At 33.6% G+C, this 25,770-nt stretch overlaps 1 protein-coding gene across 1 annotated transcript; it reads right to left on the reverse strand.

Moving 5' to 3' along the window:
* Nucleotides 1–14,513: 14,513 nt before the first annotated feature.
* On the reverse strand, nt 14,514–25,210 carry LOC126966173 (two pore potassium channel protein sup-9). The gene is made up of 7 exons (XM_050810131.1): nt 25,004–25,210; nt 24,475–24,692; nt 24,153–24,327; nt 22,514–22,620; nt 21,617–21,735; nt 21,040–21,151; nt 14,514–19,143 (listed from the first exon to the last, which is right to left on the reverse strand). Exons 1-7 carry the CDS (start codon nt 25,128–25,130, stop codon nt 19,012–19,014), a joined length of 990 nt encoding a protein of 329 aa, XP_050666088.1. The 5' UTR covers nt 25,131–25,210; the 3' UTR covers nt 14,514–19,011.
* Between the last annotated feature and the right edge of the window lie 560 nt (nt 25,211–25,770).

Consider the following 25,770-nt stretch of genomic DNA (forward strand, 5'->3'; position numbering starts at 1 on the left):
TCATTTTTGAAGACCTATCCCTAGATATAGGGTTGATGAAAAAAAAAAATGAAATTCTGTTCTATTTTTGTATGAAAATCTTAATACGGTTCACAGAATTATTATTTAATTTTTATTTATTTTTATTAATAGGTACATCTATTTTCCAAGTTTGAACAATCTTATAGTTGCGAAAAAAAGTGGCTGTGATATACGGACGGACAGACAACCATGACGAATCTATAAGGGTTCCGTTTTTGCCATTTGGCTACGGGACCCTAAAAATGAAAGGAAAAATAAATTACAGACGATCTGAGGTCGGGAAGTGGAAAAGTGGGGTGGAGGGGTGCTTAGGGATAAAAAACTATCTGTCTCGATTCCCGGCGTAAAAGTAAAAGTTAAATAGCAAAGTTGCAGGTAATAAAAAGATCTAAAGCTTTTGTTTTCACACTTTTTTCAGTCAACCTCAAAATGTATGTGAAAAATTAAAATAACCAAGTTTATGGTTTTTTATTTTTATCGTTAATAAAGTACTGCCTAAATAAAAAAAAAATTGAGTAAGTATCTTTTAAAGCGTTGCTATACATTTATTGCCACTCTTTGGGCAGCTTATGTCTTCTGGTATTAGATAATTGATAGTTCACTTCCCATGTTTATTATCTTTTAATTTTTGAAATATATAATTTTAAAATAAGATATAGATAGGTACGTAAGCAAGAAGAGACGGGCCAAACAATATACCAACGATCGTAAAAGATATATTATGCATGCACCAAACTATATACTATTCAAATCAAATCAAAATCACTTTATTCAGGTAGGTCACGGAAATGACACTTCTGAATGTCAACAAAAAAATTTTTCTTATTGATCTTGATCTACTGCTACTTCGTAAAGGGTTGAGCTAGTGAGAATAAGTAGCAAGAAACTCATTGCCACTCGTTTAAATCAAGATTTACATTTTCATCGTTTTAAAAATCATTTTAATTACAATATAATATGTAAAATGATGCAACAAACATGCTCAAACGTCCAAATAGTTATAATTTAAAACAAACATTATTTTAATTTTAATTCGCAATTTTGGTTTTATTATATTATTTTATTTATAATTATACACACAAAATGTCTTATTAATATAGTTTATGAGATGCAACTGCTGACAGAGTTATTATTACATGTTATTAACATTAACTAAAAATATACGGCATAATATTGCTTATTTACCTAACTTAATAACTCAAAGAATAAATGCGATTACTATCTGAAAAAGAGATGTCATAATTCGCAAAAATCGCTGTAATAATCTAACGCTAGATGGCGCTGGCGACACAATAAAACGTGCTGAAGCTATTTCTTTAGTAACATAGTCTACTTTTAGAACTCAAATGCATTCCATAACGTAATTTTAATCGTAGAAATTAAGATTTTTCTTGTAAAGGCTACGGTCGGCAAAATGTCCGACTGAAGTCTAGTAAAACATAAAAATGAAGGTGAAAGATCATGAGTCATTAATAAATAATTAGACATGGGTCGTCACTCATCGACGTATTTGGCGTGTAGGAAACTAGACCGTTCGTTTTATTTCGTCAACTTCGTCGTGGACTGTATCGTGTGACAAGACAGTGTATTACAAGTTTACGTTGAGATACGGAAAGACCGAATCTGTATGGGCTTGTCGCAAGTCGCAACCACCGTGGCTTAAAAAAGACTGTGTTAATTCGTAATAATGACAATAATTTATACTAATAAAATTAGTAATATTAAAATTTAATTGTAATAATTATGTAAAATTAATGAGGATTCTACTAGGTAAATTAAATTTAAAGAAAACTGGAGTGACCAGCCATCTTTGATAACAAAATGTAGTTTAATTACGGAAAGTGGAGGTCTGAAAGGAAAGAACAATTTAAAGGGCTTTCAAACTAAAATAGAAATTTGAAGCATATAATTTGAAAAAAAAAAATTGATTCTTCATGCAATTGTTTTCTGACAAATATTACAATACGTCATATTATATCTCAATACTAATTAAAATTAATTTCAGAATTTCTTACTTCCTAAAAAATAATAATTGGTACTACAGGGAAGTGAAAAAAAAACTTATAAGATATTAGGCTTAGGTAAATAATAAAGATAGCATTTAGTTTGCCGTTTAGACAATTAATATTATATTTTAAGGAATTTAGAAATTGTCTGAATTTTTTTTCTTAGTGATATCTTTTGAGTGCTTCGTAGCCAAATGGCAAAAACGGAACCCTTGTAGATTCGTCATGTCTGTGTGTCTGTCTGTCCATCCGTATGTCACTGCCACTTTTTTCCGAAACTATAAGAACTATAGTATTGAAACTTGGTAACTAGATGTATTATGTGAACCGCGTTAAGATTTTCACACAAAAATAGAAAAAAAACTTTAAATTTTGGGGGTTGCCCATACTTAGAACTGAAACGCAATTTTTTTTTTCATCGAAACTCTATTAGAATAGGTCTTTAAAAATGATATTAAGGTTTCTAATATAATTTTTTTCTAAACTGAATAGTTTACGCGTGAGACACTTCCAAAGTGGTAAAATATGTCCCCCCCTGTAACTTCTAAAAGGAGAGAACGATAACTAATAATTACTTAAAAAAAATATATGACGTACATTTCTATGCAAACTTCCACCTAAAATTCGTTTAAACTAGATCGAGTAAGTAGTTCTTTTTAATACGTCATAAATCGTATTATCAATAACTTTATTGAAAGAAATAAACTATTATTATTATTTTTTAATGAAAATAAGGGACGAGACGAGCAGGACGTTCAGCTGATGGTAATTGATGCGCCCTGCCCATTACAATGCAGTGCCACTCAGGATTCTGGAAAATACCCAAAAATTCTGAGTGGCACTATAACTGCGCTCGACACGTTTAGACAAGAGATGTTAAGTCTGATTTGCCCAGTAATTTCACTAGCTACGGCGCCCTTCAGTCCGAAACACAGCAATGCTTACACATTACTGCTTCACTTCAGAAATCGGCGCCGTTGTGGTACCCATAATCTAGCCGGCATCCTGTGCAAAGGAGCCTCCCACTGGTGTTAAGCTTTTAACTGTTGTTTTTACTGGTATTAAAACATCGATCAAAGTTACAACGAACTACAAGACCTTTTACATTCTGTTACTAGCTGCTACGAAACCCTTCATACTTTAGTTACATTTTTTTAGGAGGCATTCTATTGAATAATATTTTTGGGAGCATCATTTGCCTTGCATTGGCCTAAGAATAGTGGATTAAACCTAGTCAGACATATTAAGATCTGCTATAACTTAAAATGCATTTAATTTGGTATGACGTACGGTGATCTACCATCCGTCAGTTGTGCTAAAAAAACCGGCGGAAGGGGCGGTTTTTGTTTGGCATTTATATATATATATATCATATATGAATCTTTATTTGAGTTTTCCTGGCAAGCCATAAGGTCTGTTTTTAACCGACTTCAAAAAAGGAGAAGGTTCTCAATTTGTCGGTATTTTTTTTTATGTTTGTTACCTCAAAACTTTCGACTGGGTGAACCGAACCGTATTTAATAATTCTTTTTTTGAATTGAAATTGAAATTCAAATATTTTTATTCAAAATAGGATTTAAAATCACTTATTGAACGTCAAAAAACTACCACCCATTCAAAAGAGACTGCCTCAGACCTGAGTAGAATGGGCGCAAGAAACTCAGCGGGCTTTTTTTTATATAATATATGGATTACAATGTGATATCGTACAATAAACATTTATAATTAAAGAGCCTGAGGGTGTTCGCTTTATTCCCAGTCCGTGGTGTCATTAATAAAATTGTTTATGCTATAATAACCTTTCCCACACAAACGTTTTTTAACAATTCTTTTAAATTTCGTAACACATTTGTTTTGTACATTTTCTGGGATCATATTGTAGAAGCATATCTTACGAAGTAATTTTTAATGTTATGATATATTATTGACAAATTCATATAAAAACATTATTTTACTTATTATATACAGAACAACGTATGTCGGGTCAGCTAGTAAATAATAAATAAAAGTTCGCAGTCTGATGTTTGCGATATTCGTTAATTTTTCTTCGACCATCGGACAGACAAAAGGTCCGAGCCCATAGAGCCATATTCGTTAATATCCGATAACAACGTTATATTGTTATTTTTATTTATTTTTTTATTAATAATACGGCTTTAATTAATTTAAGTATGTGTATATTTAATGGTATAAATTAAATATTCTTGTCTTTCAACTTTTTAAGAATATTTGTTATATACTGGATGTCCTAGAATAGGGCAAACGAAAATAACATATTTTGTCTATGAGCTTTCAGATAAGCAAATATATATATATATATATCTGTTAATTATTCCTAAAGTTAATTATAATTAAGTTTTACTTCAATCGCGTGTAAAGATTACACGCACACATTTTTTTTCTGAAACCGGTTTCTTCTTGTACAGCTACACACTAATCAATTTGTACGTGGACAGTCGAGTCTTCGACTTCCTCGATTCGTTTTTGGAAATAACCTGTTTTTATGAATACAGAGTTTTTATTACATCTTTCGTTAGATTTTGAGTATTTTATAAATATATTATATTTCGTAACTGTTTATGGTTTGAAACGCTCACTTCAATTAGAGCTAATATACCTATAATATACCTTCAAATTTCAAAACTTTTACGTTTTAACTCTAATCATTAACAATTACTGCCAAAGCGTCAACAAAACAAATGGCTAGGTACAGACTAAATATTATTCACAATTTGAATTTTGGCAGTTTAAAAGGACGCGGTAACCGTTTTTTTATGGAATAGGAGGACATATGAGCGTACGGGTCACCTGGTGTTAAGTGATCACCGCCCACATTCTCTTACTCTCTACAACACCAGAGGAATCACTGGAGCATTGTCGGCCTTTAAGGAAGGTTTTTTTGAAGGTATGTCGTATCGTCCCGGAAACACCGCACGAGGAAGTTCATTCCACAGCTTTGTAGTACGTGGAAGAAAGCTCCTTGAAAACCGCAATGTGGAGGACCGCTACACATCCAGATGGTAGGAATGATATCCTAACTTGTGGCGTGTTGTGCGAAGGTGGAATTCGGCGGCAGGAATCAGGTTAAACAGCTCTTTGGAACGCTCCCCGTGATAAATGCGGTAGAAGACACACAATGAAGCGACGTCTCTACGCAACGCCAACCTAGATAGAAACAAATTTTACTTCGTTCCTTGCTCATCGTATTAAAAAGAAAAGGAACAAGTAGCATTTACAAGCCAACATAGCAATAGCAGTAAGTTACAGTCTGGCAGATGTCTCGCACGATGTATGAGATAGATGTCAGTTGTCACCAGTTGTCAGTTGTAACTTGTTATTAGTACGCAACTGTCAGATGTTTCGCACGATGTATGAGATAGATGTCAGTTGTCAGTTGTAACTTGTTATTCGCTTCACGTTTCTGAAATAACCTATTGCGTTTTTTTTTGTGTTTATTACTGTAACAGGTTTATAATAAAACGACGGCCGGTTACTCGTTCAGCTGAATACAACAATGTGCCATATATACCTACGCATACTAGTCTATTGTTACGATGAACGTACGTTACGAAAAAAGAAAGGAAGCATCATACAAGTACAACTTTATATTAATTGTAAACATACGTTTATACCATTTTTATATAAAAATTATTGAGGCGCTAACATATGGGAGTCAAAACAATGATATTTAAAAGTACAGATATGTTACGTAGACAACATTCGGTGTTTGAAAATGATACACTAACGCACACATCACAACTGGTTGTAGGTAGGTGTAGATATCTTTTTTATAGAAAAAAACTGTATAGATATTATTATATGTGAAGTAGCTGTAACATGGAAATAAAATAAAACAAACCAATATCGGAAAACTTATAACAGCGGTAGTAGAAATTAGTATTAACAACAGCACCTTAACATATATTCATAGTCGTGGCATAAACCCATTAAGTTCAGAGGGCACTGAAGGAACTCCGGGCACAGTATTGGTAAAGAATCTGCAACAAGGAGATTATATAATCATCTCGATAAAGTATCAATCACTTGAGTTTGCACTTAATCCATAAAATACGTCACACGGGGGAGGGCGGGCGTTGACGAAGTGTGACAAGCGGCGGGGAGGGGATACAATTTTTTGTGATGGGGGATGAAAATAATAAATATTTTATCTAAAGTATTACAACACTTACAACTACTACCTACTAAATAATAGCATAAAAATTTTTGCAACTCTGTCGACATGACTAAGGTTTAATATGATTTGTTTGCAAATTTCGAAACATTTAATGACATCAAAAATAATTCTAAAGGAATTAATTTTGGGAAAATAAATGCCTTTGATGCCTTAAATTAAATTATTAAAATAATAGACAAAAAAAGTGATTTAGGTAATAGGTATTTACTGTAAGTTATATAAAGCATACAGTGCCGATATAAAAAAAAACAAATTATTCAAGAAGAAGTAGGCACATTATGGAAAGGTATGAAAAGGAGGTAAGAAATTTATATGGAATAAAAAATTTATTTCGGAACACTGCTGTTTTAATTTCATACATTTCTAAATATAAAATTCAAATTATGTGACAAACTAGGTGGGGCGGGGTCTCACAATTGTGACCACCTGTGACAAGGATTGGGGAGGGTGAGTCAAAAAATCATAAAAGTCGTGTGACATAATTTATTGAAGGCTATATGACAATTTCTATATGACAGTATTGTGTAGTGTTCCGCATATCTAAATGACAAAAGGAATTTAAAAAATCACCAATAAACACAATAGCCGATGGCAGCATCGGCCATGTTAACTTAAACAAGAATCAAAGAATGACGTCACAGCTCAGTAATCATTATCCAGTTTATATAACGTCATAAGAGTTCCATCATAGTAGGTTTGTGTATTGGTAAATTTTGAAGTGCATGTAGTACTTCAAAATTTACCAATAAAAAGTACCGTTTCCAATATGTTATCCTATCGCTGATGTTAAAACCGTTAATTATTTTTGCGTGTGACTTATTCGCTGCAAAAGAAAATTGCAAATAGCTTCAATAATTATAATGAGATGATATTAAGGTAAAACGGGATTTATTTATAACAGTAACAAACTATTTGGTTTGTACCTATATGAATTTATCCTTAATTATTGTATTTAATGTGCAATGGAAGAAAATATATGTAATATCAATACATTTTCATCCATCGTCTTGTATCATCTCTAATATCAATGCACCTCGTTCTACGAGCGTTACGTTAATGTATCATAATATGAGTGAGAATAGCGTACCAAATGGACGAGCACAACCGCAGCAATAGCCATGTATGATGGCCTCGTCGTCTTCACAGGCGCTAGGGGGACACCCGTTACACCACACGCCGAGTCCTAACCACGGCATGTTCCCTGTAATCATAACTGTATTTTTGAAATGATAACTTCTTATGGGAGTGTAAAGCGCTTCGTAACGTAACGCGTTACGGCGCCAGTCTGGCTTCGCTTTATCTCACGCATAGGTACGGCAGCGGTAGGCACCAACGAATTGTTACTTTTATAGGTTTAAATAATGGTACTAATAATATACATACTTACACAAAATTCTAATGTTCTCATATATAAATATCTATATATTGCGAGCTGTTTTTGCTGCATTTAACATTAAATTTTTATCTCTAAATTTCAATCTAGGACCTATCTTTAAAGTGTGTAAAGCCGAATGAAACAACAAAGTTTTATTGCACCAAGGCTTTATTTTAAGAAATTATATTATTATACACATTTTAAGGGAATGTATGTACATAATATGATGGAATAAAGGCGGCACGTAGGTACACTGAGGTGAGTAATATTTGAGAACCGGCTGATGACTGCCTCGAGGCGCCGCGGTAGATATATTTTCGTGGAGTAATACACGTCTGCCATCAGAATGTGTGACGTTCCTCCAGTGTGGTTTTAAAAGATTTCTTTACCTAGGTCCCTTCAACCAAACTGTAGAACGAACTAGAAAATCTACTTTATACCTAATTAATACTTACTTTTGTAAAATGTTTTTTTTTAAATTATGTTCGATTTTATTATTCGTTGTCATAAATAGTTATAATAATAATATAATATAATAAATATTTATTTCAAGTAACATAGACTCATATTGTTAGTAATACAAAGCTTATATCTATGTTAGTAAATTAACCTGAAAAACACTAAGTACCTAATTATTAAGTATGTAGGTCATCGCTGCACCATTCCATTAGAAACGGCGCAGCAATGATTTACATATACACAGTCCAATCGACTGGCAATCAATTTCAGAATGCTGTTGGAACTGCTCCGCAATCTACGCACCAGGGATCCGCATCTTTTACGCATTGTCGCATAAAAACAATCAACTTGCGCCGCCGCAAACATCCCTGATGCGCTGCAATACCGGGGTTATACCTACACAAAGCCAAAGTTTTAGCTTTATTATAGACAATTTTCTACGTGATAAAAATTTTACTTCTCAGGAGGTTTACAAAATGCTTTCACATACCTAGTTTGTCAAATCTAGATCACCACAGTTCTATCACAAAGGCATAAATGACCTTCCTGTTAGATGGCAGCAATGTATAGATAATAGGTAATGGTAATTATTATATTAAATAAATATGTTAATTTAAACAAAACTAATTTCAATTTTTTATTAAAAATAAGCAATTTCATAACCCCTAATATAATTGTAAGTATGATAGTATGTAGATACTCACATCTCGGGGCTTTTCTAACTGCAGTCAGCCCAGTTTCCGTCGAATGCAGGAAGTATCCATCAGAGAAAATCAACAAACATAACAAAATAAACACAGATTGTCTTACGAACATCTTGTCTACTAATATACTTACGATGGTCTGAAGTATTTATATGTAGTTGGGGAAGTAATTAGGTGATTAGTATTGGGTCAATGGCACAAAGATAAAGGTCCGAGTTAGTAACTTACTATTGTTTTAAACATTCTTACGAATGTATAATACCGCAAGAAAAACTCCAAAACTTTCTTCCTATTCCCACGAAAACTTTGCTCGCTCAATCCCTTCTCTTGTCCATTCTTGACTACGCTGATATTTCATATATGTATGTATAAATCTAGACTTAACCGAACTCCAGTTAGATAAGCTTGAACGATTGCAGCACATGTGTATTCGTTTTATATTTGGAATACGTAAGTATGACCACGTGTCTGAATACCACAAAAAGCTAAAATGGCTACCTATCCGCTTGCGTAGGAATTCACATATACTTATACAACTCTATACTGTCTTATTTGATCTTTACCCTCCTATATATATCAAGGGAAAATTTTAAGCATTAAGTTCTGACCACCTAAATTTTTGGTCTGTCCATAATCTCGTTCTTTGTACACCTGTTCCTCCCATCATAAACAATTCATTTACTCCGCAAGCTGTTAACCTATGGAATTCTCTTCCCGCTGAAATCAGAAAGGCTGAAACTCTCCAATCTTTCAAAGCAGTGCTCCTTAATTATTATTTATCACTGTGACAAATTCATTAGACTTTTCTTGGTATTATTTACCGTATGTGTATGTTTAAATTATATGTATATCGATAATACCACCTACTGTTATTAACTAAAACTATTTCAGTAGGTACATGTTGCCTGGTTGAAATTTCTCTTAAGCAATTGCTGTCTCTAAAAAATTTAAATCTTATCGCATGCTTGCCTTTGAATCTGACTGTGAGGACGTCTGGGTTAAACTGGATCTAATTAACGAGAAGGGTGAGAATGATACTTTATATTTATGTGATGCTTATATTCCTCCTCCTCTGCAAAAGCATATTTTGAAACACTTTATTACAAACACCAACTCGATCTTGGAAAGGCTCAGTAACATCATCGTGCTCGGTGATTTTAACTTAAGTAGCTTATGCTGGAACAAAACACTTAACCCTGCACTAACACCTATCACAACAAATAGCATTTTAAACAAAATGATTATAGACTTTATGTCATTAAATAATCTTTATCAATATAATTCTTGCCTTAACAACAAAAATAGAGTACTTGATCTAATAATGAGCTCTATAACAATCCCTCATACAATGGAGAGTACAGACCCTCTTTCTAATATAGACCCATTGCATCCTCCGATTGAATTTTGTGTTAGTATCTGTCCCCAAGAAAAGCTCAAATCTCAGGATGAAGCCAGGTTTCGTTTCCACAAAGCTGACTATGAGAAAATTGTAAGTGAACTAAGTAACATCCCTTGGGAAAATGAACTATCTAATTACGCTAGCGTTGACGACATGGTGACACACTTCAACAAAATACTTAAGAGTTGTAATTGCGAAATATGTCCCAAAATCCAAACCACGCTCTAAAAAATATCCAGTGTGGTTCTCTGCTGCCTTAGTCAAGATAATCAACGAAAAACACAAGTATTATACCAAATACCGCAAATATGGCAACCCTCGTGATTTACTTGCCTTCGAGTTACTAAGGGATAGATGCACAAAACTCCACAACTCGAACTATAGTTTGTATTTAAGTCGCTTAGAGACATCGTTGACTAAACACCCCAAACTTATTTGGAGCTTTATAAGGAATAAACGGGGAAGGACAAGCTCTTACCCTGCCCGGATGTCTTTAGGCAACAATAAGGCTTCTTCGGGCTTGCAGATTTGCGATTTTTTGTATCACATTTTTCGTCAAGTTATAACTTAGTTAACAAACCCATCCCAGGTCATTCTAATTCGACCATGAGTGCAAATTATTTAACTAAACCATGTATAACTAAAGATCAAGTTTTTAGAGTTTTAAAAAGACTTGATCCAGCAAAAGGTGCCGGGTCTGACGGTATTCCATCAATATTTGTGGTAAGATGCGCTAGTGCAATAGCACTGCCACTTAGTATAATTTTAACACCTCCCTAAAGTCTGGTACATTCCGAACAGCTTGGAAAAGTGCTTTGGCGATACCATTGTTCAAGAGTGGCGACGCAAAAGAGGTAAAAAATTATAGGCCTATCTCTATACTTAATACTTTTGCAAAAGTATTCGAATCCCTTTTGTATCCACAAATATCATATCAATTCAAACACATGGTCGCACCTGAACGGCACGGTTTCGTTAAATCACGTTCCACTTCAACCACCTTGATTTCCTTTGTCGGGGACCTTGCTGACGGAGTTGATCGTGGGCAATCATTCGATGCAATATATACCAACTTTGGTAAGGCTTTCGATAGGGTAAATCATGGAATGTTGATATATAAACTGTCCTGTATTGGAATAACCGGCGTGTTTTTGAATTGGTGTAGGTCTTACCTGTCGGACCAACAATCATTTGTTGTGGTTGGAGGATATAAATCCAAAGCATTCACTGCTTCATCTGGGGTTACTCAAGGATCACATTTGGGACCATTATTCTTTAATATTTTTACTAACGACATCGGGAAATGTTTTCAGGAGTCAAAATTTTTAATGTTCGCTGATGACTTAAAATTTTATAAAACTGGTAACTCAAGCGAAGATGCGCAGTCTCTGCAAAGTGACCTTGACAATCTGATTATGTGGTGCAATGAGAATGCAATGAGTTTAAATCCAGAAAAATGTCACATAATTCGATTTAGTAGGAAAAAACACACACCAAAGAGACTTTATCAGATTAATCAGGTAACCCTGAATGAAGTCAACCACACCAGAGACTTGGTAGTCATTTTAGACAGCAAATTGCGTTTTAACCTGCATATCAACGATATTGCCAACAAGGGACTTAGAATGTTGGGCTTCGTTCTTCGCAACTGTAAAGAATTTAAGAAGCCCAGGACTAAAGTAGTAGTTTATACCTGTCTCGTACGTAGTATCCTAGAATATTGCAGTTCTGTGTGGAATCCGCACTACGAGATATATGTAAAGCGGTTAGAAACTGTACAAAAGCGGCTTTTATGGCACTTGTCCTACAGTTGCAACGATGAAAAGTTATAGTTCGATTCTTAACATAGTCCCTGTTGGTATAGCGACCAAGAAAGGCAGAACTAAGGAAAGCTTAGAGATAGAAATTTTCTCAAATTCTATAACACAATTTAAGAAATTGGCGGATGAGACTATAAAAAATCATCTTAGTTAGTAGGTAGTTAATTGAAGTAATGTAAAATATGAATTTAATAGAATTATTAAATTTTTAATAATTATTTGTTTTTGTTTGTTGTATTAACTTGAATTATTATTTGCTGTAATTAATGTAATGAGCTTAATTTTATTTATTCTATTGTTAGTAAATTGTTTACTTAACCTGTTATGAGTAAGAACTGTAGATTCATTTAATTATTATATTATTACTATAAAATTAATAATTTAATTATGTATGTATTGTTTTAATTTTTAATCTATGACATAATAGTGATTTCATTTTTAAAACAGAAATTTTTACTTTTTAATGTAAGAATGTTATTTGCGCCTATAATTGAGGTAGCACTCAACTTCTATTTTTGTTTGTGTATATATATATATATAGACAAAAAAGAAATATATATATATATATATATACATATTGTATGAATTAGAGTATGCTTTGTTGGTGCAATAAATAAATAAATAAGGCCGCCTATTGCTTGTTATGGTAGGTATTCTCGATTTTTGTTATATTTAATTATTTTGTGGTGTGCAATAAATATATATTTCATTTCACCTAAAGACCGGCAACGCTCCTGTGACTCCTTCCATCGATTTGCTTGAATATTTGCCTCAAGGACCGATGACAATAAAATATTTTAATTACTTTGGGCTTTTATTCTCAACAGAATCAAAGTTTATAAAATATATCCATTCGTACGATACCTATAACCTATAAGGTCATCCAAACATAGTGAATTCGGCAAAAAAAACATGAAGTGAATTGAAATAGTGTGTTCTTTATATTATGTGAACAAGGCCAACAAGACAAGAAGAAATTGAGTTTTTTTTAATCAGAAGTATACCTACTTATGCTGTTTTTATGGAAGAGCTGGATAAACGTGCGTATGGGTCACCAGATGTTAAGTGATCACCGCTGCCCACATCTCTTGCAACACCAGAGGAATCACAGGAGCGTTGCCGGGCTTTAAAGAACGTGTACGTGCTTTTTTTGAAGGTACCCATGTCGTATCATACCGGAAACACCACACAAGAAAGTTCATTCTACAGCTTTGTAGTACGTGGACGAAAGTTCTGTGACAACCGCACTGTGGGGGACCGCCACACATCCAGATGGTAGGAATGATATCCTTACTTGTGGCTTGTCGTGCGAAGGTGGAATTCGGCAGCAGGAATCAGGTGAAACAGCTCTCCGGAACACTCCCAGTGAAAAATCATAAATGCGATAGAAGACACACATTAAAGCGGCGTCTCTACGTAACGCCAAGTGAACCAGCCGTTCACAGTGCCCTGGGTCCCCGACAATTCGAGTAGCTCTGCGTTGCACGCGGTTAAATGGTTCGAGCTGATACTGGGGTGCGCTAAACCAGAGATCACAGCAATACTCTATAAGTGGCCAAACCTGCACTTTGTAAAGCGCCAGAATGTGGGCCGGTAACGTTTGGTAACATTGGTTTTTAAATAAATTTCTTTCACCTCATTGGATTACTAATGAATGGTCTTCAGGTACTGTAACAGAGTTCTTATCCGCATATAAGAACTCATTGTTCTATGGATGAAAAAATAATTGAATAAGACAGAATAGAGAATGAACGATTTCAATTAAAGTAATGAAATGTGTTATAAAAGATAGTAAAAGAATATACGTATTAAAAGAAGAATGTTTTATTGTACATCAATCCCGCGTGTGAGGGAGGACTCACGCGCTACAGTACCATTATTACCACCAAATTGTGTCATTATAAGTGGGCTCTACTGTATTATCAACACTCGGACGAGTAAAAAAATAAGGATCCCGTGTCACCATACATAACATTGAGGCACTAAAAGCCGGTAAATGTGTAAATATATAGCCCCACGCATAGATACACATAGTGTAAACTAATACAGGCCGATCGGCCGCCATTATGAGATTTGCCATCGTCTGTGACAGATCAGTTTGCGTCGCAATCAAATATTTTAAAATGCCGTCGTGCGTTGTGAAAAAGTGTTAAAACAATAATATAAAAGTATTTGTGGATATATTAAGGGAGAAAAAATTGTGTAACTGGTATACCCCGTAGCCACACACACACTAGCATAAAGGTGCTTCACTTGCTAATATCATGGCGCGGAGTCCTTTTTTTTTTTACTAGTCCGTGTATCAACACAGGTTAATAAATAAATATTATGAGATTATGTCTAACGGCATGTGTCTGTTCGGCTTCTGTTTTTAAACTACCCATTTCCTGATTTGATTTGCATTGAGTTGAGGTAATTCAAAACGAAGTCAAGACAAAGTTTAGGTACTTAAGTATTTATACAATGTACCCCAACTTTGTTTTACAAAACAAACAATTCCTTTTTTTTTAAATTAACATACAAGAAAACAAATATCAATTGCAAATACATTTATTAGAATAAATACTCTTAAATATACGAATTATATTAAGAAATGAGATCAATAAACATCACTAAGGCTGAGATATAATATAGAGCCTAGCCTAAGACATTGCTCAGACTTTACTTACGTAAAACTTAGCCGAGTGTAAGCTTAGCATAATCTTTGATTTCATTTTTATAGTCATTTGATAACTAAAATTATGCTGAAGCTAACCAGCCCTATGGAATAATCAAGTTTGCGTTTTGTCACAGTCAGCGAATCCTCTTAACATAAGTACCTATACAAAAATTATAATGAAATACAACATTGGTAAAAAATGAAAATCACAACATTAGATATTTACCCCCTTATTCATAATGGTCCGCTAACTTTAAACAGTCGCTTAGGAGTGTTTTTTCTCATTCTGACTTAGATCAATAGAAGAAGACAGAGTGAGAATTAGCAATGCTTTAAGTTAGCAGACTATTATAAGGGGGTCAATCTATATCACAGACAAATAAAAGATAAAAAGTGTGTACTAAGTACGCACGCAAACAGTTATACTTCTTTGGCGTAACAAAACAAAAATCCTTAAAAAAAGAAAGAAGACTTACTACGCAAATTTAATTTTAAACAAAATTTATGAAAGATGCGGGACACTAACCCCCGATCTCTCGCGTTCCGTGCGAGCGCTCTTTCCAACCGAGCCAACCGTTCGAGTGTCGTATCGTTTATAAAATCTTGTATGCTTTGTTCAACTCTCAGGTTGTGGCTTCATCTACAGGATCTACTTTACAGTTGATAACCTTCTCAACCCTAATAATTGCATATTAGTAAATTCACTTGAGATGTCGCTCTCTCAAATCTAAACAGGCAAGTCCCGCATCGTTCATAAATTTTGTTTTTAAATTTAATTTGTGTAATTAATCCCAAAAGTGAGGGATATCACTTAAAAAATAACAAATTGTTTTAATACCATCTTGGTTTGACATAAATTAGATAATCAGTAACTAATATTTTAATAGCAATATGAGATCAAGCTATGGCATAATATTCTATTATTATAAATAACATAAATAATTATTAATAAACTTAATTTTTCTCAAAAATTACAGTTATCATACTACATATATATAACATTAAATATTACATATCAACTTGGCCAACAAATCGGTTTAAATAGGTAGATAACTTAACTAGTAAAAAAAAAATATAATAAATAATAATTAATATTGATAAAATATAGTGCATTCTACGTTTAACATCTAATAACTTTCTACTTTGACACAAATATTTGGCAAACATATATATTATATACCACCACTTCTAGTAAAATAACGTCATTATGCCTATAAAATTATTTCATATTTTGTATCATTTGGCTCAGATGGTGAAATACTTCATTATTAAAAGAGCTTTTAAATAATCGTCATGTTCATCCCTACACTAACCATAAGTGTGCGAATGAGAGGGCGATATCGTCAATATCGCTCCCTCATAAAAGCAAATTCACACACAAACACCAATTTTTATTTCTCAATGTATGCGTTAATATTAAAAAAAACTAAGGAGCTCATACAAAGCGTGGCTGACTGTTTACGACTTCTAAATTAAAATCGGTTTTCTACCATACCCCATCTCTGTTAAAGATAAAGATATTCTTCTCTCTCGCACACTTTAAAATTTAAATTTGAAATTCTTTATTTGGCTGCTAGGCCTCAGCTAGTATTTTGTTAGCTTATAATATAATAAATTACGCCTGTAAAGGAGTTAATTAATGAGTCTAGAATACTTGATCTATCTTTATATATATATATTTATTTTGTGCGTCTGTTGTAACTGAACTCCTCCTAAACGGCTGGACCGATTTTAATGAAACTTCCTGTGTGTCTTCAGGTGGATTCGAGAACGGTTTAGATTCACAATTCAACTACCCCCTAAACGGTAGGACCGATTTTGATGATTTTTTTTTTATTTTCTGTATGTTCCAGTGAATTTGAGATTGGTTTAGATTCTCAATTCCGTCCATTTAATATTATTCTCATGCTCATGTGTATGTTAGTGAACTCCTCCTAACGGCTTGACCAGGCTGTGTACAGGACAACGTCTGTCGGGTCCACTAGTTATTATAACAGCTGTATAAGATATCTTATTGTAAACCTAATAGATTAACGTAAATAGCTTTTAGGACTCTCAAGTTGGCACCCTATGCCTGTGTGAAAAGGCTCGTAATACTCGCGATGACTCTAGTGGCACGTTGTGACAGCCGTTTTAACATTAAAATTAAAATAGTTTTTAACTTTTAAAATAGTTAAATTTATCTTTTTAATATTTATATATCTCTCCGAATCAAGCTTCATCATTCACAATGATTTTCTTAATGATACCACAGATTGGTAATGGAGCGAACGCCTTCAGGCAATTTAATTATAAATCTTAGATTGTATAGTCTGCATAATTAGAAAAAAAAAGAACGCGTAGTATCTTGCGCCCATTCTATTTAGGGCTGAGGCATACTATTTCGAATGGGTGGTAGTTTTTTGACGTTCAATTAGTGATTTTAAATAAAAATATTTAAAAATGAAAATCTCTTTTAAGCATCTTGTCAACGTTTTTTTACGTAGCAGCAAACGCATCAAAATATTACACTAAAGATCTACTTAACCATAAAGTACGGTTTCACCAAATATAATTGTTAATTTAAAAAAAAAACATTAAGAAAATTTATTGAATTAGGCGTTACTTTGCGGAAATCCATAATTATACAAATGATTTAAGTTTTCTTTAGTGTTAATTCCGCCAATATTTGTTTTTAAAAAACAATTCGACACGTGTTTCGCCTCTATACGAGGTATCCTCAGGACGTGTTGTCTCGCCAAAATCGGGCAAGAGACTGAATCAAATGAACCGGAAGACTTTCTTTTACACCCTCGTCCCATGAAATGACGCGCTGTGATTGGTCGGCTGTTGTGACGTATTACCCCCGGAAGAGACACGTAACAAAGGTGATGGGACTAAATTTGTTTGTTCATTCAACAATGTAAACATGTTATTTTCGTGTTTTATTATTTCTAATTGCTCTATTTTACATACATGCGAAAAAGGCTCTCGCTTAAATGTGAAAAACAAATATTGGCGGAATTAACACTAAAGAAAACTTAAATAATTTGTATAAAAAACATTATTAAACATTACAAGACGTGCCTTCACAACGTGTCTATAGTGCCATCTGGAGTTTGGGCCTACAAGTTAATTATTAACGCAGTAAGTAAATAATATACCAAAAAATATATTTAACTCTTAAAATAATAAAATAAATTATGACCATAGGTGCTTACTGAAACTTCTTAATGGCTTTCCTTAAAACTAAATACCACATTAAAACCCTTCTTATAATAAAGTATATGTGTTATGGGTGTATATGTGTGCTATGTAACATTTTAGGGTTGAATAACTCAACAGCTATTTTGACTAGATTAACAAAAAAGATCACATTTTAAATTGGCACATAATAATTTTCATATTTGGCAGTAGTGATAATTTTATATGTATATCACACTATTGTGTATACCTACAGAATTATTTATTAACCTCCTAAGGAAGATATAACTAAGACATGTTTCTAGGGTGTAGATCCCATAAGTACATTTTTAATAATGTACTAGGATATCATAACGGAGAGGAGAGAAGTCTGCAACAAAAGCATGACAAAACACCCCACTAACTAACCCGAATAGTGATTACCGTTGCAGTAATATTAGGTAAAAAAATATAAAACATATTAATAATTATAAGTAATTGGAGCATTAGTACCAAAAGTACTAGGATATAATATTGGATAGGAGATAAGGTAAGGATGCCCTGATGCATTAATTATTAAGGTTGGATTGCATCATATCAGCTGTTGTACTTAAGGTTTAAGTCAAATTTAACGTTAACAGTAACAATGAATTTAACATACTCTGTGGAATGTGTTGCATCATCGTATTCCTTGGCATAGTAAAAGTTAAAAAGTGAATTACCAAGTCAAAATCGAATATTTACTTAAAACTTGATTTTGATCGCTATTTCAAATTAACAATAACTATAACCGGCGAACATTGGATGAGTACGGGTTACGCATAAAGTTATGCTTAACCGGTACTTTAACGTGTTTTTTATTGCTAAAATTAGTTGGTGCAACCCAGCCAAAGAATGTTCCCTGAATTTTTACTGTCGCAGGAGGTTAACAACACAAAAGTATTGTATAACATGTCACAGTAGAGGTACTAGGACGACATATCCGATAGGAGATGGGGTCAGCAAGAAATGCTCATCATATGGAAGACCGGTCAAAATCTTCCCTAACTATGGAGTATTTAGTCTGTGATACAGACTCCTATGTAAAGCTTAGAAATTTAATTATAAACTACACACGCAGAAATCTTAGAAAATGCAAATATGGGAGATTAAGTGTCAGTATTACTAGGATATCATATCGGGTAGGAGATGAGGTCAGCCAAAGAAGCACATCATACAGAGGCCCGCTCGAAGATGTCCGTTGATATGGAGTGCAACAGCAGCGTGTGATGCGAGGGCACGGAAGCGGGCAGAAGAGAGCCGCTCTCGCACGATTTGTTGCCGAGGCAGTTGCACGAACACACCTGAAGTTGACCACAAAATAACAAGTCTGGTATTAATATTGTCACAACTTAAAAACTTCTAAATTTAATTTCTATTCTATTCTATTCTTTCTAGTGGCTTCTGTTAAATTTAATTTTTTTGAAACCAAATTTGGAATGTTTTCATTATGTCGACCCATATAGCCGAATGGTTAGTGGCCTTGACTACTAAGCTTAGAGGTCCCGGGTTCAAATTCCGGTAGGGGCAATCATTTGTATGATGAATAGGTATGGATGTTTGTTTCCGAGTCATGGATGTTTAAGCAAGTACATATATTGTATTAAATATATCGATGTCTTGTACCCATAGTACAGGCTATGCCTAGTTTGTGGCAAGATAATCTGTGTAGTGTGTCAATATAATATATGTTAGAAACTTTTTTTTTATGAAAATAAGGCAAATAACTGCGCTCGTCACCTTAGGACATCAGATGTTAAGTCTCATTTGCTCAGTAATTTCACTAGCTACGGCGCCCTTCAGACCGAAACACACTAATGCTTACACACTACTGCTTCACTGCAGAAATAGGCGCCGTTGTAGTACCCATAATCTAGCCGACATCCGATACAAAGGAGCCTTTGAACTTTCTGATCATTTCCCGCCATTTGACATTTTTTTCGATGTTAATCTGCAAGTAAGGCATATACTCTGCTCATTACAATGCACTTAGAATTCTTGAAAACACCAAAATTTCAGTGGAAACACATAGTATTACATGTTCACTATATTTTTTGCGTAAAAGGCATTTTTCTCAAAAATTTATTCCTTTAGAATTATTTTTGATATCACTTCAAACACTACCGTAATCTAACACGTAAAGGTTACATTTTTATTATTATTTTAGCTAACCCAACGTTTCGGGAACTTTTTAAAGCTAGTTTCTATTCTATTCACCCTATTATGGCTTGTGTGGAAAGCACACCACAATCAGCCAATGTCAAGTTGGTAGACCACCAAGCTTTGAGTATATTGTATTTGGTCGGTGTTAACAAATTTTCTTATGATCGGTGCCAAGTTTCAAGGGACTGCGCTTGACAGGATCATAGATAGCATTTGTCATAGTTGTCATTATGAAGTTTAGTGCCATTTCTTGATTAGAATAATAATTAAAATGTAGCTTTTAAGCAAATACTAGTAAAAATACAGTTCCAACAATTACACGCGTTTTAATCGCTTAGAAAATGTTTTATTATAATTTACCCAGTAATTTCACTAACTATGGCGCCCTTTAAAACGAAACTTACTTCCATGTGCGGTGTTTCCAAGACGATACGATATACGAAAAAAGCGCGTATACTTTTCTAGGGGCAAGGGCACTTTCCTCTGGTGTTGCAAGATAATAATATGAGTGGCGGTGATCACTTAACACCAGGTGAAACGTACGCTTGTTTGTTTTCTCTTCCATAAAAAAGAAACCCAAATAATGCCTGCTTATTACTGCTTGAGGGCAGAGAAAAGCACCGCTGAGGAACCCACCCAGCCAGCATCGTGTGGATAAAAGCCTTCCACTGGTAAAAAGGTATTGCATAGCGCACTATATATCAGGAAGGAGCAATGTTAATATATAGGAATATTGAAGCCTTTAATTCTACTAGTACCTCCAAATTGCTCCCTCTTTCATCCCTTGGTGAACAATGTATTATTATTTGTTTACAAACTGTACTTACACAATCAAAAAACCAACCAATAGCATGGTGCCATCGACGTAACAGGTACATCACTAGTTCTGTTTCTTATGTGGCGATACATATATCGATTTACAATCATGAAAACGAATATAGCAGATTTATTTCTATCGACAAGTGTGATTAACTACGCCATTAATATTCCCATCCTAATTGCTTTAGATATATACAAGTATTATACTTCTTACTTACAGAGGCTTGGTCCTCGTGTGAACGTTGTCTGCTGGCCACAATATGACCGTCAAAGGGTAACATGGTCTTGTACTCTTCCTTCTCTTCGTCGCGAGCGTTTTCCTCTGCTTGCCTATGAAGCAACAAAAATAACTATGACAGTATTACATTTTGGTACTTTTAACCGACTTCGAAAAGGAGGAGGTTCTCAATTCGATTGGTATTTTTTTGTATGTATTTACACCAATTTTTACCGAGATTTATGATCCAATTTTCGTGATTCTTCTTAAGTTTGATGTGGTTTAATTTGGCATAGATTGGTCCAGTAGTTTTCATTTTTATTTATTTATTCATGTATAGGAAACAAACGTATTATGTTAAACATTAACAAATCTTAAAACTCACACTTTCACCAGTGAAGTCTCCAACAATTTTATACCACTTTTAGTTACAAGGTAAACAACGGTACGATAAAAACCATAAAACAAGAGTTTAAATTTTAATTAAACAATAAATTTTATGAATATTTTTGTTTACATGGATGATCTTATTAAAGTTTGTGTACTGCTTCTTTAAATCAGATCAAATATTCACTTACATGGTCATGAACCGGAGCACCAGCAAGTTGATGCTAGCAGCGACCACAGCCAGACCAAACAGAATGAACACCAGACTCAATGCCACATATCCCGGTTTGCTTGTTAGTGCTTGGTCATTCTGAAAGAATATTAAGTATTGGTCAACTTATAGGTGAATGATAGTAAATAATGGTAAATATTCAACAGGATTCTCTTGCATATATGAGCTTTATTAAAGTGGGTGGTTTATGGGTATAAAAGAGACCAGCTTCACCAGTGGGAGGTTCCTTTGCACAGGATGCCGGCTAGATTATGGGTACCACAACGGCGCCTTTTTCTGCCGTGAAGCAGTACTGTGTAAGAATTACTGTGTTTCGGTCTGAAGGGCCCGTATTCGTTCACACATGTTCGAGATATTTTTATAGTAGGAATAAGTAACTAATAAATAATAAAATATTATAAAACAAACGCAATTTGGTTACTGCTGCCACTCTATGACCTCAAATATCGTGCTGCAATATTAGCTTTTGTTGGCGCAACGCATAACGATGTCTTCGTCCGATATCTTTGCAGTCCAACTACGAGGATATGCCAGTATCGTATCTTAACCGTTATCGTCCAAATAAGACCTCTATTCTTATAATTCCTTTAATATTGGATTGGAGAGTACTTCATACGTTTTTATTGTTTCATATTTCAAAAAGAAAAACTCCTTATATGATCAATTTGTTGTGTCTGTCCGTAAGTCAATACCCTTTTTGTGAGGCACAAGTTGATTAATCAACATAAAATTAAAGATGTCCGCTCGTTTGTAACTACATTCGATAACGGTTCTAAATATGGTTTGATTTCTAATCTAATCTAGTTCAAAATTACAATATTATTTAGTTAAATCTATAAGTAATAGTTGTGATTACCTGTAACGCAACATAATCACCAAAACCAATAGTGGTGAGGGTTACAAAACAATAATAGAAGCTGTCAAAATAGCTCCAGCCTTCGTAACGAGAGAACACAGCCGCTCCTAAAATGAATAAAAAATTTGAGGATATAAACTATAGAGGGTTACTTTGTAATAATAATAATAATAAGGTTTATTCAAACACAAGTACAGACTCAAAAAACATTAGTAAACTTAGCTTAGTTATAATTTTAAATTAAATATAAAACTTATTTTCTTTGTAACCCTAATTTTCTAAATTAAAAGTAGAACTTTTAACTTTAAGACATGACCTCCCAGCTAGATATTGGTAGTCTAGTCTAAGTACAATGTAAACAATCATATCAGTGTTCTCCTTCATACTATATAGTCTTATTGTCGTGTGTCTACAAATGTTTCACGTCACTTAGATACAGTGGAATTTACACCACAGCCCCACATAATATCTTCTTTTACTTCATTTTCAGATCACTATAAATTGTTGACAGACATATATTTTAATAAACATTTAATATTCCTAAGTATTGACTGATATTTATTTTCATTTTCTCTTTTTTACTAGTAGCATTTAGTAAATAATATTGTTTTGATATGGGATTAATAGACTCCCGTTATAAAAAATGTCTATTCGGAATATTTTTATATTTTAGTTATTTAATGTGACATTATAATTGACCTGATAGTAATTGAATAACAGTTTCATCTCTAATAAAAACGAAATACAAAAAATTTAATTGAAAAGTCCTATAGCATATCTCAATAGCTTTCAGTAACAGTAACACATTCTATGATTTTATATAAGGCTTGTCAATAGCGATGATAATTATATTAAGGGTGGTGGGCTGTTGATAAGACACTAAGCTATTGATATCTTGTCTGATCACCTCCGCAGCTACAGAAGAAAAATACAGCACTCTGTTATGTAATAGCTTTCGCTAATATGTGTAATATGTCTTATTTTGCAATTGTAATTGTTGTGGTTCTAATTTATTTACAATTATTTATTGTAGAGCTCTTTTTCCCTATGACAATTTTTATTTATTTCTCACAGTTTTAATTTAAAATTTTGAAATACTAATATATTTTTTATATTGCTTATTAATTTGCTAAAATGTAAGCTCTGTTTGTGTTCGTTTGTTAATTGTTCTCGATTTATACCCATAATTGGGGTGTCACCTAAATAGTTATATCTATTTTAGTTATTAAGGAATTGTATTGGTGTTCACCCTGTTAATAAACAAATAAATAACTAAGTGCTAATCCCAAGCAGAAGATATTGAGAGAGCATCAATCCAGGTAATAATAATAATTATCTTTAATATAATCACACACACACACACAATCACACACACAGACTCACTCTGCAGAGAATAGAATGCCACTTGCTCCTATCCTTACAAACGTTTGGCGCTTTCTATACATTTATTACTCTTTTCTTTGCTTGTCGGTCTTTCCTTTACTCAAAACATCCCCAATTTGGTTGACAAAATCCCCCGCGACCGACCTGCCCACACACACTTGCCTTATATATTTGATGTGTCATTCTTTCTTCACTCATTCGGTCCATGTGTCCTCTGGTGTTATATTGTTTTTAATATAATCAATATGCATAATACCTGTAGTAATAATGATAGAAGACAACATTCCAGTAGCAAACATTAGATTCATTTCTGTGGCTTCTGTGGTGCTACATCGTAAATAAGTCTTCGCATGTCTAATCACAACTGAAGCAAACTTATTCAATCTCTCACCTATACTTTGGAACATAATTAAGCCTAGAGGTATGCCAACCTGTAAAAAGATATTCAGACTTGTATTTATAATATTCATGGGCTATTTTGTATTCCTTGACCAAAACTTAATACTTTCTTTTTACTATTATGATAACTGCTTCACTTTCAATTACAATAAATAATAATTACTTAAGAAAATAAATACCATTGCATATGCCATACAGAATGCTTTACCCCCAACTGTAACAGGAGTTGAATGACCATAACCTATCATTGCCAGTACCACAGTTGCAAAATAAAAAGCCCCTGCAAACTTCCATTGTGGCCCTGCCTTGTGCGGCTTGTTTTCTATAATCACTATTTCTATCATGTGATAGTCCTCTGGTGTTATATTGTATTTTCTTACCAGACCATTTTTCATGTCTGAAAACCAATAATTTTAAATTAAATGAGTAACAAAAAGAATGCTGACAGAGCTTCTTCTCTCTCATAGCGCAATATGTTTCCGAAGCGGTAGTAGTATCTAGCATATGTTTGTTTTGTTATTAATAAGGGACGAGACGAGCAGGACGTTGATGGTAATTGATACGCCCTGCCCATTACAATGCAGTGCATATTAGAAATGATATAAAAAATTATTTTAAAGGAATCGATCTTTAGAAAATAAATGCCTTTTAACACACCAATCGATAAAAATCACTAATGGAGTGAATTGTCTGAATTAAATTACTCACCGGATAAAACTTCCCATCTTTTACTTTCTGTATCAGATTCAAGAGCATCAAACACGGCTGCTCCTATGAGTAAATACGTAAAAGTACATACTACAAGTGATAAAGTGCGAACATTTTGTCGCTTCATTTTCAGAGAATATATTTACTCTAGCATTACAAAATACGAAGGTATTTTCTGGATCGAAAATAAATAACACGTTATGTTATGTTTTGATTATATTAAATTGTGCAAACTGCAAAAAACCACAGAATACTTTTACTCTCTCTTTGTTTTACTCACTAGCTGAAAACCACAGAACACTTTTAAGTTTTACCCCCTTTATAAGTTACTCTATGACTTTTACTCTAACGAAAACTGCACAAAATATACTAATTCAATTTTTGAGATATGGCGTGTGGCTGCACCAGTCGGGCGCGAATTATTTCGCCAATGTCGAGTGGAATTGAAGAAACACGTTATGAATGGAAATTTTGTATGAATTTAATTTGGATAATTTATAAGTGGCAGGTTTTTTGAGTATAGCTATATTTTATATGGTTAGTTTCTAGCCTGGAACAACACAATATTATACAAAATACACTCTACATTACATATTTACAGCTTAATATTATTATATTTCACATATTTACATAAAAAATTACAATATGGACTAAACGCAGACGTTAACAAATATTCAACGTTTACTGGACGGGGAAATTTCGGTGGAAGAACGTCATAAAGGGGATGAAGAAGTTTAGGACAGGAAAATATTACCTATATGAGATAC

Source organism: Leptidea sinapis, chromosome 9, assembly GCF_905404315.1.
Source record: "Leptidea sinapis chromosome 9, ilLepSina1.1, whole genome shotgun sequence".
Taxonomy (NCBI): Eukaryota; Metazoa; Arthropoda; class Insecta; order Lepidoptera; family Pieridae; genus Leptidea; species Leptidea sinapis.